The sequence below is a fragment of the Pelobates fuscus genome, chromosome 3, assembly GCF_036172605.1.
Source record: "Pelobates fuscus isolate aPelFus1 chromosome 3, aPelFus1.pri, whole genome shotgun sequence".
Taxonomy (NCBI): Eukaryota; Metazoa; Chordata; class Amphibia; order Anura; family Pelobatidae; genus Pelobates; species Pelobates fuscus.
In genome coordinates this window covers 223768302-223787642 of record NC_086319.1, presented here as the reverse complement: position 1 = coordinate 223787642, position 19341 = coordinate 223768302, and the positions used below count along the sequence as shown (strand labels likewise).

The following is a 19341-nucleotide window of genomic DNA, read 5'->3' as shown; positions in this document are numbered from 1 at the left end:
AACTTTATTTTGATTAAAGGACCACTATAGGTACCCAGACCACTTCAGCTTAAGGAAGTGGTATGGGTGCCAGGTCCCTCTAGTTTTAACTCTGCAGCTGAAAATATAGCAGTTTAAGAGAAACTGCTATTTTTCACTGAGGGTTAATTCAGCCTCTAGTGGCTGTCTCACTGAGCTGTTAGAGGCGCTTCTGCGATTCTTACTGTGAAAATCACAGTGAGAAGACGCTGACGTCCATAAGAAAGCATTGAATAATGATTGCCGCACATGCGCATTTGGCACTGACGTCGGCAGGAGGAGTTGAGTTCCCCAGCGCCAAGGGAGCCCCGCGCTGGAGAAAGGTAAGTGGCTGAAGGGGTTTTTACCTTTGGTCCGGTAACTGACTCTGGGCGTCCTCACACACTGCATGTCAGAATTTTTCCCCAGAACAACGCATTCATTCAAAGATTACCTATAGGGAGAACTAATGTATTTGCATTTGCCACGCATGCGCATTAGTGCCTGCTCATCGCGGGACAGAGGCAGAGGGACATTAACGATGGGATTAGATAAGTAAATAAAGAGTGGGGGCGGCAGAGGGAGCTATATTACCAGGAATATAGCTTTGAATTCCTTGCACTTATAGTATCCCTTTAATATCCTTGACATCTGGGAAGAACACTGTGGAAAGAGTGCTGTATGTATTGCTAACTTCTAGGTTGACCCCTGCACAGTGCCATGAACAATTTTTTTTTTTTTTTTAAGGATTAGTAAAAGAAAATTACACAACAATACACATTAAACAAACTACTGGAATGCATACACATTACATGTATTTACTCCGTACATGCATGTGATCATGTTACATGCATGTATTACCAGTAATACTACATGTATGAGTCTACACAAATTGCGCAGATGTTCACTTGCTATGCATGCATGTATTCATGTAATGAAAAACACAACAATAAATAAACAAACTCATATGCATACATATTTCTAAATTATTTTACATGTAATAAACTTGCTTTTACCACTTTTATTTTAGTTTTTGATATACAGACTTCTATATGTGTTCTTGTAGATGCTCGGTGTATAGGAGGTTCTCAAGATTATATCATAGAGGGTCATTCCCATCTTCATACCATAATAAATCAAGCCCAAAGTTACACATTCATTCTACTATTCCATTTTGTTTTGGTTAAACCAAGACTTGATATTTGCCTGAAGACTGATAACTAAAATCAGCTCTGTCACCTTCTGGAATATTTTGTGTGCAATGGCTTGATGGTGCAGTAGAGGTGAGTTATACGTACCCAATGTTGTCCCCTGCGGGTGCTGCCATGTTTGGCTCCTGGTGTTTCATCCACCAGAAGCCCATATCACAGCTGTACGCTCGCACATACGCATGATTACCACATGAGTATCTATCTAGTATTCTGTGAGATAGAGTCTCATGATGAGCGATAGAATGCCTTATTCACCAAGCTATCACTAGTGACAGATGTGGGAAGTGACAAAATTTGACAAACGGCGGAGCTAACAGAGGATTTACTACTTGAGTCCCAGCTTTGTCTTATGATATTTTCTGACTGCATTGGATTAGGTTATTCACTATCTGTCCTGATGGCCAAAATCCATTGAAATGATAAAAGGATCTGACTGCAGTGGCTATTATCAGATTTACTAAAGCCAATTCCAGTTGGAATTCAGTCAGCCTGGCCCAGTACATTTGGTGTCTGGATTAAAATCACTGCTTTCGCATGTGAACACTGGAGAAAGTAAAGATTTGTGTGATTCATAAAGCACCAATTTAACGAAAATTAGGAACCAAATGCATATTTTCCAATTACAGGTCATTTGCTTTTAAGTACTATTTGCTTGCTGCCAGTACTAGCATTAGCGGTTTGTGGGGGCCCTAGTAATAATATTGAAGGAGAGAGGACCTCACTATGGTTTTCATTTATTTTTAACCCTTTATTGTGGTGATGGGCTTGCAAGTGGTGGCCAGCACCACATAAATAACCCTTGTGCAACCAAGGGGTTTTAACTATTTGTGGACCTCCTGCTGCAGTGGATGGTTCTGCCCTATTTGCAATATGGCCATTCAGACTTTATGAAAATCTCAGGGTTATTCACTAAAGATTTTATCTTTAGGAAATGCTCAAAATGTTTGAGGGGGTGACAGCCGCTTTAACAGTATTTTTTGGCAAATAGATGTAGATGATTGTTGACTCTTCCTCTGGTTGTATTTATCAGTGATTTAAAGTGCCGAGGCAGAGTTCATCGACCTTAATCTCTGTCATAGTCTGTCGTAGTCTGCACTAGACTTATGGATTTAGTTGCAAACTAATTGTAATTTGTCACAAATTTGGGCAACCAGCAATATGTGCGAAATCCAGAATTCTTAAATGCTGTATAGACGAATCAAGAAAAAAATCAAATGGACAATGGATGAAACCTCTTTGCTTAGGATTCAGGCTTCCATCCATGGCGACAAGATGATTGATGATTAGGGGGCAACTATAAAATGCTGATTTTATTCACAGATCAAATAAGAAGAAAACTGTGGCAAAGATGCCACTGCCACGAGCTCCTGGAGGAGCTTGCTGGCTAGCCTCCTGCCCAAGGACTATGGGAAATGTAAAATACTTTGTTCGTGGGATTTTCCTGTATGGTTCGGGAACCGAACAAACCCACGAACTGCGGACCACCCGCATGCTTGTTAACCACACTGACATCTTAATAACGAACCACACCTCAGGGTTCTAAGTGTTCGTCTGGGTGGCCGCCGTTCGTATGCACGAACACGTGGTGGTGGCCATCTTGTTTGCACGAATGCAGGCAGCGGTGTGTGGTCGTCGAGTTCATGGAATTCAAATTGGACACTGTACCTCGCGAACACCGCTGAACTTCCATAAAAACCTGCGTTAGTTTCCTTACAACTTAGAAGAGCCCTGTTCGGTGAAATTATTTGTTTGGATTAGGTGAACAAGCTCCACATTAAAACTATGGACTATGTTCGGCAGTTTGTTCATTTATATACTTCCGAAATGGACCGACCGCTACCACTTTTCTTATGGAACTATTTTGGGCAGAAGCCAAGTATGTGGTCAGTCAAAAATTTACTTCCATGGAAAATCCGAACCACTGAACCGATCTGAGTGATTTTTGGATATGTTGGTCATTGAGATCTGGGCTATCTGAGGATGTGACTCTCGTGGGGTTTCCATGGATTTTGGGGGTACTTTTGGGGTGTTTTAAAATTGTATGTCTTTCTGTACTTGGAGATAATTGAGTCTATACAGTTCCTGAGTCAATTATCTCTCGGGGAGGAGTTTACTGTTTGTATAAATTCTGTGACTGTGCTTCCATTAAACAGATGACTTCCCAGGATTAAGCCTTGGCTCATGTGTGTGGGGGAATGCTATACTGGCTATAATTACTGCTATACCTGCTATACTCCCTGGAGGAGAGGTCTACCCACTGCGGGCTGTATCCAGGACTTGGGTCCAGGGTGAGGGGAGATGGCGAGAACCCAGCCAAGCTGCGGCGGCTAGGGGCTGGAAGTGCTTATGGTGTCCCGGTGAAGTGCTAATGGTAGCTCAGTGATAACTAGAAAGTGCGTTTGGCGGAGGTACCCAGACGGGGTACCAGGCGGTCGCCACATAAACAATAAAGGGGAAAAGGAGGAGCAAAAAATAGTTTTTCCAGAAACAACTACTTTGACAAAATTAGTCCAAACTGAAATGCCACATGGACAAATCCCGAACCGAATAACCAATTTTGTGTTGCTATGCACATGTGTAGCCTGCACTCAGCTTACTCCTACTTCAAAATATTCAAAACTGCAATAAATTAACTTATTATGCATTCACACAACATATGGTTTTGGTTGAGTCGGTTTGGAGCAGTATGTGTTCTGACACATCATAACTGTGTGTATGTAAAGGTAGGATACATAATGAAAAATGTTCTAAGTTTTCAAACTATTGGTAATGTTCACAACCTAGCCCACGGTTTTATTCAAAGGCACAATATATCAAACATTGCAGTTCTTGTATCTTTGCGTTTCACTCATATTGCAGGTATGTAATACTTCTTTTACCTTGCCTATATGAAAAAAATAATGTGGTGGTCTTAAGAACAGCACTTACCTTACTCTAGTGTAGAACCAAGGAAAGCAAATAATGAAATATAACACAAGTTAGAAAATGCCTTTCTATGCATGCAGCACTGTGATTACTCATAAAAGACGGATGATGTTTAGAGGCAATAAACGATTTTTCATCTCTTATAAAAACAGAAATTAGAGACATTACTTTTGTTGTTTTATATAGAACACAGAACTTATACTGGCTACGTAGCCCATGCAATACAGAAATGGGATTATAGCATACAGAACATTCACGGGATATGGAGAAGTAACATGTCTAGGGGTGAGAGTGAGGTTTTATAGGTTTACTTTAAGTATGTGTACTATATTTTTTACACAAAGGTATTTTAAACATGGATTCAACATACAACCATATATAAACGTTATGGTCATCAAACCAATACAAATTTTAAATGGCTGGAACTATCTAAATTGACAACACTAACAACGCACAGAAACCATTGACATCACTTTCTAAAAGGGGAGGACCTGTACACATAGGAGACATTTCTAGAAATATTAATAGAAGTGCTGTAAAGTTGTAAAAGCCAAACAGTCTCCATGTAAACCAACAGAGTGTTTGTGCTGATACCATTTGTTTCCATGGTGATTGTCCCGATTCTAGACATTACACCATGTTTTCAGGCACTTTTATAATTCTTCCCAATAATTTTTGAGTGTATAAGACAGAATTTTATTCTGCCTACATATTTTCTCAGTTTTTTTCTCTGTTTGTTTTTGTAATGGTTTCCGGATGCACATGCAAACATTTAGTGAATTTATTGTGCAGCAAACAGGGAGTGTGTTTAACACCAGCTTAGAATACAGGGGATGTGCAAATGGTACACACAAGCAGCTCCAGCAATTTACAGGTGTGCATATGGAAAGGAAGTAGCAGCAATGTAAAGGGACCTTGTATGTTCATCACATGGAGCATCTGCCCATTGCCCAGAGTTTAGTGGATGGAGAGGTAAAAGGAGTAAACTAGTATTAGCAAGATAATAATGTTCTCTCTTTGATAAGAAAGAGGAAGAGAACAAGGGGTTACAATATCGTCTGTAACTAAGGTACAAGATACTATTTTTAGAGAAGTGCTTGTGTTTAAGTTTACGATTTACCATATCTATTATATATTATGCTAAATGTATTACTTTATGTGAATGTGTATTATTGGTTGATTGCTTAGTGAAGGGGAACAAATTTGGAGACTGAAATATGGTACCACATATTGGGTTGTAACATTTGAAAAAAAATTCCAGGGCCACTTTTCAGCACAGCTATCAATTCCTATCTTGAAAATTTACCACACCCACTGCCGCAAAGCTCCGCCCACTATGTCCAACCCACATAATTCATCTCAGCCTATTTATAGTGCAGATTACAGGGTCTACTCAATAAAGAGAGAATTTACGGAATTGAGATGGTAATTTTAAACTGAAGGCCAAAGTAGCCAAATTCTCTCTTTATTGAGTAGACCTTTACAACGCCAAGTTCCCATCAACAGTACCATGCATCCTTGGTGTGCAGTAGATACATTTGCAGCCTGGCATCTATATCAGGCAGGTACATTTTATCACTTTTAGGTGAGTTGGGTATCAGTGGTGACCCTGACAGTACAAATATAGAAAGACCTTGTGCATATTCACTTAAGTCAGAGAGCTGTGTCTATACCATAGAACCTACATTAGTTCACAAAAAGAATTATATTAGAGAGTGAATATAGTAAATAAAAGCTTAAAATAGGAAAAGAAAGATATAGAAGAATAATTTACAGAATGGAACTAATTAGTGAAATAGGAGCAAAGGAAAATGTATGCACATATTCCATTAGCCCCTTTTCATGCCACCAAAAAAATAAAAAAGTAAGTATACAGTAAGCACATAAGCTCACTGACACACAGGCTCACTGACACAAAACACAAGGTCACTGATACACACAAATAGGCTCACTGACAGACAAAACTCTCTGAAACACACAAGGTTACTACAGACAAACTCACTGACACACACACATGCTCACTGCAGACAAGCTCATTGACACACACAAGCTTACTACAGACAAGCTCACTGACACAAGCTTACTGACACACACATGCTTACTACAAACAAGCTCACTGACAGAAACATGTTCACTACAAACAAGCTCACTGACAGACACACACACACACATGCTCACTACAAACAAGCTTACTGACACACATAAGCTTACTATAGACAAGCCCACTGCCAAATACAAGCTCACTACAGACTAGCTCACTGACACACACAAGCACACACGCTCACTACAAACAACTTCACTGAAACACACACACAAGCTCACTGACACACACACGCTCACTAAATAGTAGCTCACTGACACACACGCTTACTACAAACAAGCTCACTGACACACAGAAGTTTTCTCACTAGCAGGCACATACACACAGAAGATGGGCTGCTAAGTACCTCACGCCTACCTGGCACTGGAGATTATTGCTAGGGGAGAAGAGGTCAAGTAGCCATTTTCTGGCCTCTTCTTGCAGCAAGTTCTGCTGCTTAACGGCAGGGGCAAAGCTAGCAGGTGTGGGGGTGGGGCTTTATGCATGAGGCAGAGCGGAGTTTGTGTGCCAGGAAAACTGGTGGGAATTCAGAAAGGGAGACTCAGTGCTCCTTCCAGCCCCCCAGCAGCAGCCCCCAATACCTATCTCCAGCCCTCAGCACCTCCCTCCTGAATTCCCCTCAGACTGTAACAGCCTGGAAAATAAGTTAAAGGTTAGAGATGCACAAAAATGAAAATTCTGGTCCAAACCCGAAAATTCAGGATGCCCTTGGCCGGAAACCGAAAATGACCTTTTTCCCCAAATGAGTCTAAAAGTTTTTTTTCCTATAATTATATTAATATTAGACTTTTTAATAAATTTAATTAATCTAATATGAAAAACTTCCCTTCTCTTTTAATGGTTTACCTCTTAATGTTCCTCTTCCCCTCCCTCTTTTTTAGTGTTCTTCCCCCCCCCCGTCCCATAGTGTTCTTTTCTCCCCCTTCCCTGTCCCATAGTGTTCTTTTCTCCCCCTCCCCTGTCCCATAGTGTTCTTCCCCCCTCCCCTGTCCCATAGTGTTCTTCCCCCCTCCCCTGTCCCATAGTGTTCTTTTCTCCCTCCTCCCCTGTCCCATAGTGTTCTTTTCTCCCTCCTCCCCTGTCCCATAGTGTTCTTTTCTCCCCCTCCCCTGTCCCATAGTGTTCTTCCCCCCCTCCCCTGTCCCATGGTGTTCTTTTCTCCCTCCTCCCCTGTCCCATAGTGTTCTTTTCTCTCTCCTCCCCTGTCCCATAGTGTTCTTTTCTCCCCCTCCCCTGTCCCATAGTGTTCTTTCCCCCCCTCCCCTGTCCCATAGTGTTCTTTCCCCCCTCCCCTGTCCCATAGTGTTCTGTCCCCCCTCCCCTGTCCCATAGTGTTCTCCCTCCCCTGTCCCATAGTGTTCTTTCCCCCCTCCCCTGACCCATAGTGTTCTCCCTCCCCTACCCTGCCCTGTCCCATAGTGTTCTTTCCCCCTGTCCCATAGTGCTCTTTACCCCCCTGTCCCAAGTGCAGTATTCTTGACTTTTCATGTTATCATTACTCTCTTTCATTGTGATATATAATCATCTGAATTGTTAATGCAAGCATGTCTGTTAAACTATGCACTACAAAAATATTTTTTTAATTTTTTTTATTTTGGCAAATTTGACCTGTTTTCGTCCGAAATATAGGTGCATCCCTATTAACCCCTTAAGGACCAAACTTCTGGAATAAAAGGGAATCATGACATGTCACACATGTCATGTGTTCAGGCACATTAGGGCCCACTATCAGTCCGGCCCTGCAAGTTGCCGGGACTCAGGGCCGGTGCAAGAATTTTTGGCTACACATGCCGCCCCTCCTCTCCAAAAAAAACCAAAACACTGTGTCCTCACCTGTGTGTCCCATAATCCCACTTTTGAATTTCTTAACCCATTTAGTGTTTCATATACCCACTTTTGAATATCCACTTTTGGGTGGCTGCTAGTGAGGGGAGGGAGAGAGACGGTTGGCTGCTAGTGATGAGAGGGAGACAGAGGGATCGCTGCTAGTGATAGGGACTGCTAGTTACTACTTGGGATAGGGGGAGAGAGAAGGATGGCTGCAAGTAATGGGAGGGACAGAGAGGCGGCGAGGGAGCTGTGACCTCCCTGCTCTGCTCCCTCGGGGCTCGTGGGCTGTCACCTGATGCCGGGTAGCCAGAATGACGTCATATTCCGGCTCCCACTGCATCAGAAAATGGTGCGCAAGGAAGCAGAGCAAGGAGATCACAGCTCCCTCGCCATCTCTGATGCGAACACAGCTACATGCTGGGGGGTCCATAATGTGGCCAGCCTTTAGATCCCCCGATAATGGGGGGAACACCGGGGACGACCGGGTGTGTGTTTGGGGGCAGCAAAATGTTAGTGCTGCCCAAGGCAAATGCCTAGTTTGCCTTGGGCTAAATACAGCACAGACCATAACCACTATAGCAGTCTGTAGTGTTTAAAGTGCTTGTAGTGTTCATTTAAAGGTAACACCTTTTACGTAGGTTACAGAGGGGCTGGGGGCTAAATAGTGATATTACAGTTATAGTGACAGGAATGCATGTTTAAGTATGGAAAGCCCACACCATTATAATAGACTGGGTTATACAGACACATGATTTACAGAATCATGTTTAATAAATATATATATTCATAGATGGAATCAGTAGCAATACATGAGTGTGAAAGTAGTAACAAAAACAGAGAATATGAGAACTCTGAGCACTGGAAAAATCTAGAGAAACTCAGTAGCTTGCCGTTCAGTTAGTACCCACTCAGGTCTCAAAAATGCTCATTTGTGTCATAAAAAAAGAATACCTATACAATTTGCATATCAGACTGATCCCACCCATAAGGGCAGTCCAGTACCAATGTCAGCAGGCTTTCTGTGCAAGAGATACAGCAACACTCGGTGATCTTTGAGCCTTGTTATTGAGGTTTAACTGATACCCCTCTAGGCACAGTGAGCACCCGTTCCACTTTTGGATTACTCTTTTACTTTAGGGAGAGCCCATGCAAATGCATTGCAATAAAAACAGAGAATATGACAACTTTGAGAACAGGAAAAAGCTTAGAGAAACTCAGTAGCTTGCTATTCAGTTAGCCCCCACTGGACTTCCTTAAAGTGTCCCCCTGGGAAGGGAGAGCATGACTGCTGCCCAAGATAGTGGGACGGTACAATGGTAGCAACAATGTTGCGAAGATGGAAGGATTTATAAGGGGGAGGCAGGGGAGGAGACTTACCAGTCAGTAGGAGATTTTCAGTCCACTGGTTAAATTTCCCACCCTCCCTCCCTGGTTTTTTTTTGTTGGTTTGTGGTGTGTTGGTGGTTTCTCGTGTTTTTTATCATTGTCACAGCTGGTGGTTTTCCCTGGACAGTGGAATCGAAAAGGAAAGGAGTATGACGCAAGGTCACATTGGGGAGACGACAGTCGGCGCAGGGCTGATGGCTAGCGACGGCTGTGTTGGGCTCATGGACAACAAAGAAGGAGAACTGCCTGTTGGGTCCTCACCCAACAGCTGGCAGGAATTAACAATTAAGTTTACTGTTTAAATAAAGCTGTGGCCGTTGCCCTTATCCACTTAAAAAGGTGTCCAGTGTATTATTTGGGGGCAACGGTGGGATGGATTATGGGTCAGCAGTCATGGGTGGGATCAATCTGATATGCAAAATCATAAAGGTTCGCTTTGTAATGGCACACGTAAGCAAAAAACATTTTTGAGACCTGAGTGGGGACTAACTGAATAGCAAGCTACTGAGTTTCTCTAAACATTTGTCTGTTCTCAAACTTCTCATATTCTCTGGGTTTGTAGCAATGCAAATAGTATATTCAGTAGTATATACATAAATAACATATACACATTTTCAGACTCTATACAAGACCAGAGGGAAAACTAATAAAGAGGAATCATGCTTAGAGATAAAATAACTTCTTTGCTAATGCACTCCACCTATGTTCTTTATATTAGTACAATGTAGGTTAAAGTGGTACTCTAAGTACCATAAATACTACAGCACATGCAAGTGCTTGTAGCAAAGATTATTTGGGGATTATCCCTCCAGTTTATGTAAGCCTTTTTAAGTGGTTTGGAAAAAAACAAAGCTCATCTAGCACCTAATAGCCCAGTCTCCTTTGCTACCGTTTGTGTAATGTGGATGTGAACTTCCACATTATCTGTCCAATCTTGGTCAGTCCAAGAATACAGCCTATCACTCAGGGCTTGAATCCTGCAGGAACGCGTGGGAACAGCGTTCCTGCACTTTTTTCACAGCAGGAACACCGTTCCCGTTGCTCCTGCAGGCACTCAGGGGGTGGCAAAAATCCGCCCCTAAATGCCTCCCGTGTTTCCCCTGTCATGGGGGGGCCCAAGAGGTAGCCTGATGGCCAGCTGATGGAACCCCCCTGGCGGGTGGCTGTCTCCCTGTCAGACACGGAGAGGGAGCTGTGCCCTCTCTGCTCTGCTCCCTCGTGCGTCGTTTGCTGATGCCGGGAGCTGGAATATGATGTCATATTCCGGCTCCCAGCATCAGTAAACAGCCCGCATGGCCAGAGGGAGCAGAGAGGACACAGCTCCCTCCCCGCGTCTGACAGGGAGACAGCCACCCACCACACTGAAGCCCCACTGGACCCCAGGGACAGGTCCACGTCAGCTCTCCAGGTTGGGAGGTTGGGTGGACATTTTTACATTAAAAAAAATATGAATAGTGTGAGTGTGCCTGTGAGTCTGTGTCTGAGTATGTGTATGTAAGTGTGTGTGTGTGTCTGAGTATGTGTGTGAGTGTGAGTCTGTGTATGTGTGTGTCTGTGCGTGTGTGTCTGTGTGTGTGTGTATGTGTGCGTGTGTGTTTCTGTCTGTGAGTGTGTGTGTATGAGTGTATGTGTGTGTGTCTGTGAGTGTATGTGTCTGTGAGTGTATGTGTGTGTGTGTCTGTGAGTGTATGTGTGTCTGTCTGTCAGTGTGTGTGTGTGTTTCTGTGAGTGTATGTGTGTGTGTGTGGGTGTGTCTGTGAGTGTATGTGTGTGTGTGTGTGTGTCTGAGTATGTGTGTGTGTCTGTGAGTATGTACTATGGATAAAGATTACATATGTCCAGAATAATAAAAAAAAAGTATTATTTTGATATAGATTTTGGTATTCATCCATCCCCGAAAAACAATAATGCAAAAAGAAAACGTCAATGTTATGCAAAGCATATGAAATCAATTGTTTATTATAATAAAACTGATAAACTGAATATTGAACTTTCTACATGTGGTCAGACTGTGTATTGAGTTTAATACATTTTACTTTTTGCCTCCAAAACAATAAACATTTGCTACAATTACATTTGCCTAATTTAAAAAATAAATACAAATATTGTTTGTTTTATATAAAATCAGATCTTGTCCACTCCGAATTATACTTATATTTATACCTGATGTATTTTAAAGGGGTACTGTCATTTCTCTGTATAGAACACCATTGAATAAAACTCTGAAAATCACCTAAAACATCAATTCCCTATTGTAATGTGATGTTCCATTTTTAAAAAATGTATATTAGAAATGTAACAAACAACATCACAATCTTGTTCGGTCCATGCACTTCCAGGACGCACAATGAAAAAATGAGGAGGAAAACACATTAACCCCTTAAGGACACATGACATGTGTGACATGTCATGATTCCCTTTTATTCCAGAAGTTTGGTCCTTAAGGGGTTAAAGGGACACTATAGTCCACCAGAACAACTACGTCTTAATGCAGTTGTTCTGGTGAGTATAATAGCTCCCTTCAGGCATTTTCATGTAAACACTGCCTCTTCAGAGAAAAGGCAGTGTTTAAATTACCCCTAGGGACACCTCCAAGTGGCCACTTCTTAGATGGCCACTGGAGGGGCAGCCTGGCTCATGGCTGCACAGTAAGCAGCCCCGCCGTTCAGCTGATTGAATCAATGCATCTCTATGAGGAGGTGCTGATTGGCCAAAACAGTGTTTGGCCCCACCCTCTTGCCGATTTTAGCCAATCCAATGTTTTCACCATGGGAAAGCATTGAATTGGCTAAAACAAACAGCTATTTTGATGATGTCACCAAAGGGTATGGGGCCAGCACCTGCGTACCCGTGGAAATCTGAAAATAAGGTGATCTTTAACCCACTGTGAGGGGGCTAAGGGGGAGGGGGCAAGCCACCTATATGGTGGGTTTTCACTATAGGGTTAGGAATACATGTTTGTGTTTCTGACCCTATAGTGATCCTTTAAGGGTTATATGCTAAAGTGAGAATTGTTGGGAACTTGTCAGCAATTCTCAGATTTTAGACCAAAGTTGAAATGGAAGCATAGCTGACTTGTAGAATTTTTCCAATTCAGCATTTTTTACCTTAAATGTGAAATTCACTTTGAATGACAAACATTTCTCACTTTAGTGAATAACCTCGATTGTTTCTATTTCTCTTCTTCCACTAACTAATCACAATATTAAACGTCCTAAGAAATGACAATTTCTCTTTTAATTACATAGTAATAGTCTAAGTTGTAAAAATACAAGTCCATCAATCCTCAACCTTGAAACCAATTCTGTTATGCCGCTGATTCAAAAAAAGAAAAAAACTGTTACTTATGCAATGCCTTTTCTAGGAATACTGCACCTAAAATAAAATATATTTGGTAAAAGATGTTGTATGCATGCTTTGCATTTTCTCAATTTCTTAGTTATCCTTTCTTGTGAATGATTACTATGTTGATTACTATGTTGATTACTTTGTTGATCTTTAAGTATTGGTTTATAGAAGTGCTCTTTATATTGCTATTTGCTTGAATCAGGTGAACATCTTTGTTAGATGTTCCAGATAGGGACATTTGGGACATTATTGATATTCTTGGTGAGGGAGATGGCAGGAGAAGCTGGGGTAAAAGGTGAAGCAGAATGGTGGTAAGATAATAAAATAATTGTGGCTACAGAAACATTTGCCACACTCTTACCTCCTTCCCTTGTGCAGTGCTAGCTTTTTCAATAATAAGTAATATAAGTAATGCAGATATACAATGTCTTTTTAGGGCACTACAGGAATAATTTATGCTTGACTAACAGATGCCATAGGTTAGTTACAAATAATAAACTGCTTACATTCTGTGGTTTTGCACAGTACCCACTGCACTGCTTTCAGCAGGACCCATCAGTCACTTTACAGAGAGACACACTGCTGGTTGCAGTTAGCAATATGCAAGTTCAGTTCCCAGAAAAAAAAATGGAAGTCTGCAACCTAAAATTATTAAAGCCACCTATGACTGATCAGGCATTTTTTTGGCCCATTTGGGTCTCTCTAATCTCAAGCTTGTGAAATAACATTGCTAGGTCATTTGTAATGGCTAGAACACAGGAGGGCACTGTCATTACTTCAGCAGAATCTAGAGGATAAAAAAGCTGACATAATCTTCACAAAAGAAGACAATGTTAACAGCTAATAGAGAAATTTTGGACTGCATTACAAACCAGAGTCAATTTAACTACGTTGTAGGTTTTAAATCCATACAAGTGCCAACTTGGGTACACAAATATTTATATACATTTTCAACTTGTGTGTCAAAGAGGCACTAAAATGTTTAAACAGTAGCTTTTTTAACCATGGTGTACAGTTCTACAGTATATTCAAAATACAACAACCCAAAAAGACACTACTAGCACCAAAACTACTACATCTTAATGTTTTGATGCATCAATACTATCCCCTTTTTTGGACAAAATAAAACATTGTCGTTTCCTGGAAACGGCAATGTTTGCATCTATCCCCCACAAGAAACCCCACACCTCTAATGGCTGTTACTAATGCCAGCCACTAAAGCGACTCCTTCCTTGCAATCCTTCGTATTCAGCTTATCATGCACAGCATTCTTATAGTGAACAAAAATAATACTTCTCGTAGAGAAGCATTGAATTCAGTGCTTCTCTATACATAGCATGTGATAGGAAGACTGCTGCAGTTGCCTCGCAGTTGTAATGCTTTATGATTAGAAAAATCGGATTGGATAGTAGTGATCAGAATTTATGATTTCACCTAAGGAGGATTGGTGCAAGAGCTGGAATACAAGTAAGTTTAATAGTGTTTTTTTTTTAATTGTTATTTAAAAAATAATAGGGTCCCAGTATAATAAACGTAAAGGAACAAGTATAAAATAGGTAAATATAAATAATATATATTAATTATAGTAATCATTTAATATGTTTTGCTCTTTTTTGACCTGTGTCAATCCTTACTCACCCAGATAATATAGCTAGATAAGAAATTGAACAAAAAATAAATAAATAGATTGGTACTTTTGAAATAATAACAATAGTCGACAAATTCCATAGTGGCCTATAGCTAGTCTGTAAACTGGTTTTATAACATTGTATGAGAGGTGGATTCTTACGTACCCCCGTATGGAAAGCTTTGTGATGGATAGTGAATGTGTCATTACAATGGCTATGGGGTGTATTGATACTCACAGTACAACTTCTACATGATCCAAAGCCCACTGATCATGACCTGTTCCACCATGTCGAGGCTGCCACCAGCGTAATAAAACTCCTTTCATTCTGGCTTCCCTGTAATACAATAAATGCAAGTGTTTCTAATTATTAATTACAAGCCAGAGGAATTAATAATGTCATTTATTACACTTTCAAGATATATATCTTTATGATTCACACTGTCACCTTATTTTATTAGCCACGCTCTTTAACCATGGCTGTAATTTTAAACATCTGTGACATTTACTATAGTGGCTCTTGAGCTGCCTTCCAAGTGTATGGAAACTCAGCCAGCAAATGTATTTCCTTAGCGCAAATATAGAAAAAGGTCGGTGCTAGGGTAACAGAAGTCAGAAATCTCTGTACTACGGCTGCAAACAGTGAAACTGATTTCAGCTATAAATAAAAAGAGTAAATAAAACAACATGGTAAGGTCTATGGGGCCATATAATACCATGAGAGAGCCTGGTTAGTTGTCTTAACTTTCTCTCCATTAAAAGTAATGAGGTACCAGAGCACCCCATTAAGATAAATAGTGGCCTGGCAAGTGGATTTTTCTCTATTTCCACTCCATAGTTTGTGGGGTGAAGAGTTATATATGAACAATAAACAATAACACATTTTAAACTCTTGACTGAATATCTTTTTTTTTCAGCCCCAAACAAGGACAAATAAAAATAATTCCCAGAAAAAAATGATTCGCACATAAATGGAAAATAATCCTTGCGACAAATGCCTGTGAACCTATTAAGGATGCCATCCAGAGTGGGAAAGGCTTTTATAAAAACCAAGAGCTTGGGCATCTTCTGGGCCCTGTATTAGGATCTATACAATTTAAATAGGATTAACCACCCTAGGCCAGTACCCTTTAATGGAGGGGTGACAAGTAAAACTGGTCATATCCTGGGCCTTATTGAATACATAACCCTACACCAGGGGTAGGCAACCTTCGGCACTCCAGATGTTTTGGACTACACCTCCCATGATGCTTGGCCAGCATTATGGGTGTAAGAGCATTATGGGGGATGTAGTCCACAACATCTGGAGTGCCGAAGGTTGCCTATCCCTGCCCTACACCATGCAGTCCATGGGGTGAAGAAAGATGAGAGGCCAAGAAAATCAGCTGGTTGAGCTCAGTTATGTTTAGAAACCAGCATGCGAGACAGGGACCTTAGATTGGAATATATATATCTTCTGATCATAACTAAATTTAGAAGCAACTATTTACAATACATAGTAAATCAACGCTAGAATAATAATTTTCATTGTGGGTTTGAATTGGTTTTCCATAACACATGCCTGAGATGTAAGTCTAATGAAATAAGCATTGTAGCAAGATTGTGTGATGAATCTTTTTATTCAGTAGTAAAAGGTTTATAGAGATTGTTTTTGGCCTCAAATGTTAAATCTTTAAAAATTAAATGCTTCCTGTTTTTGTTGCAAAGTCTGCTCCCAACAACCTATGCCCACCCCATCATCAGGAAATAATGCTAAACCTTCATTTACTCATTATCCATCAAAATTTATGTATGACGTCAGCATTTATTATGTGATAACTCTGTGCAATGATAGGCTGTATTCCCTTGCAGCCAATCTGAGACTTCACATGAGAGTTTAAGATCTACAAACTGTTAGCTAAGGTCACTCTAATGAATGGATTCAATACTTACAGTGGGATATTGTAGGACACTCTCTGGGCCTGTATAAAGTCTTTTGGCTGGTGCTGAGCAATGACTTGCCATGTAATCCCATTATTGACACTGTACTGCAGTAACACGGCCTTATCCACAGTGTTAGCATCGCTGAGATTGGTATTGCAACTCCCTGTCTGTGCAATGCTCCCGATTTGAAGGACAAACATTATTTTGCTTTAAAAAAAAACAATGATACACAATAAGATTATGCAACAGATCAAATGTATTTTCAGGTGACATTCTTAGAAGTCCCACTCTTGCTTTTACATTTGTAATCTTTTTTTTATTATATATGTATTAACTTTAATCAATATGAAAAAACAAACAATAAGAGGGGACATTACAATACATACATTAAAGACGTGATATAATTTAGTGGGATTCTCAAATCGACAATTGTATAGAGACATAGTATACCAAGGTTTGAAAATTTAAGCTCATGATAAATTGTTTTTAAAATTTCCCTTATTTTGTTAATCCATTGATCGTAATTATGATTAAAGTTATTATTTGAATAAGAAACGCCTCTTTCCATTTCAAGTTGGAAAATAAGTTGTTTTTTATATTGGGTAAAGTCTGACGTTTTTATTTGTTTCCAGAATCTCGCAATAATTATTTTTACGGACATAAGACAGTGGAGAATCAATATTGGATGATTTTTCGAAAAATTTACCCCAATTGAGATGAAGAAGGCCTGTTTCTGGGGATTTCTTTAAATTTATTTCAAAAGCTGTCTTACTGGAATATATCGAGTCCCAAAATGTAGATATTCTTGGACAGTTCCACCAAATATGTAGCATTGAGCCTTCATGGGCTAAGCATCTCCAATAAAGTGGACAGTTATCTGAAGATATTTTAACCAGTCTAGTTGGAACTAAGTACCATCTATGTAGTACTTTAAAAAATGTTTCTATAATATTAAGGCAATGTATATATATTTTTTTAATAGTCTCAAGGGGAAACACCATTCCTCAACTGTAATTTTTAAATTCAGGTATTTTTCCCATTTCTTTTTAGCTGGGGGTTCTATACTTGAATATGATTGTCTTATTAATTCTATAGCAATGGAGCAATGCACTCTTGCTTTAAAGACTTAAAGGACCACTATAGTGCCAGGAAAACATACTTGTTTTCCTGGCTCTATAGGGTCTCTAGGTCCCCCCCACCCTCAGGGCCCCCCTCCCGCCGGGCTCTAGGGGGTGGAAGGGGTTAAATTTACCTATTTTTCCAGCGCCGGGCAGGGGACTCTCCTCCTCTTCTCCTCCTCCTCATCGTCATTGGCTGAATGCGCATGCACAGCACGAGCCGCGCGCTCATTCAGCCAGTCCATAGGAAAGCATTCTCAATGCTTTCCTATGGACGCTGGCGTCTTCTCACTGTGAAAATCACAGTGAGAAGCGCGGAAGCGCCTCTAGAGGCTGTCAATGAGACAGCCACTAGAGGCTGGATTAACTCAAATATTTATAGAAGAAAGGGTTAATCCTAGCTGGACTTGGCACCCAGACCACTTCATTAAGCTGAAGTGGTCTGGGTGCCTATAGTGGTCCTTTAACTACCAATTCACAATGAATATCATCTAATAGTTTGTGGGTTTTTACCTTTAAATGCCAAACAATAAAAAAATAAATATTTGCCTGAAAGGCCTAATCTCCTTGTTATGAGATCAGGAAGAAAATCGGTCATGGTGGAAATAGTGTGCGGTGGGATTGATATTTAGAAGAAATGCAGGAATTATTGAAAATGTGCAGGAATGTACACATAATATGGAACGCAATTTAGTCGAGAACAAATGCCAATTTCAGAATAAGATATTACACTCAAGTCTTGGTTCTTAGCTTTCAACTTGATGCCAATGATTGTATCTGACATATAATCTCCACAAGCAAGATAGGACACACGGTGAGGAAAGAGTTAGTGACATGCATAACCAAACTTTACAAGTTTTATACAATTTTTAGTACATTTTCCTTTGGTACAAAAAAGGTAAAAAGAATATGTAGTCTGTGTACTCTTGTCTTGGATGACACATACTTTATTTTAACACGATATAGCCCATTTATTAAAAGAGATTAATAGCATAGTAATGTAGTTACCTGGCTCTGGTGAGATCAAGAGGCTTGGTGATGGCTTGTCTGATTTGGCACCCATTGAAATATAATGAGTCCCCATGAGCGTAGGGAGCAAGCTGCCCACATCCATTGCCAATCATTCCCCCCTGGATGTTTTCCCAATTTGTTTCTGTAACTTTTTCAGACTCAAAATTGTCTTTGATGTAACTTGGGTGGTCATGGTTAAAAATGGAGCAGTCATCCCCTGAAATCAATTATTGACATTGAAAAACTTTGAGATACCTTTTTATAATTTATAAAATAATAGAGGCAATGTTTTCTGTATATTGACAGAACACATACATAAAAGTCTATCGGTCAGTTGAAGGAGGAAGTATCCTGTGTATGGTTTTTACACCAGTCTCAAATGTATGAATTTTCTTTTATTTTAATGGTTGGCAAAAATAAAAGGAAAGCTATTACCTGGAGTTGTACAAATCTTTACTATTTTTTGGCAAACTTTTATTATAATATGGTCTTAGAAGTGCAAATATTTGACTTGTCCATTAATAACTTTCAAGATGCCACACACTGAAAACACTCTATCATTCTGTTGATTAGACTTTTCTGTAGTATTAGGATGGTTCTGGGACAATAGTCCATAGTGTTAGATGTGAGATGGGAGAAGCTTTATGGTTTGTTTTTTTTCTTCCCCAAATTGAAAGGTATGAAATTGGGACTGTGTGTGGTCAAGCACAGACTGAGTCAACAATTTTAGAAAGGAGTGGTATCCCACCCAGAAGGGGGTTGGATCTTCTCAAAAATGGGCATATCAGCCTACATGAATACACACCAGGCTGACCATTGGTTGCACTCGCACCTTCGGTATGCAATGTAGGTACCAGTAAAACA

At 40.3% G+C, this 19341-nt stretch overlaps 1 protein-coding gene across 2 annotated transcripts in view; it reads right to left on the bottom strand.

Annotated features, from left to right (window-relative positions):
* The window catches only part of RELN (reelin), a 466948-nt gene that overhangs the window by 2318 nt on the left and 445289 nt on the right, over nucleotides 1–19341 (bottom strand). The window contains exons 61-64 of one of the 2 annotated variants that reach the window (XM_063448139.1): nucleotides 18475–18694; nucleotides 16358–16555; nucleotides 14664–14762; nucleotides 4142–4272 (exon numbers count right to left, since the gene is read on the bottom strand). In XM_063448139.1, the coding sequence (XP_063304209.1) occupies nucleotides 4143–4272; nucleotides 14664–14762; nucleotides 16358–16555; nucleotides 18475–18694 (647 nt within the window). In that variant the 3' untranslated portion in view covers nucleotide 4142. Of the gene's footprint in view, nucleotides 1–4141; nucleotides 4273–14663; nucleotides 14763–16357; nucleotides 16556–18474; nucleotides 18695–19341 lie in introns of those variants that run through there. The other variant, XM_063448140.1, reaches the window with a different exon arrangement.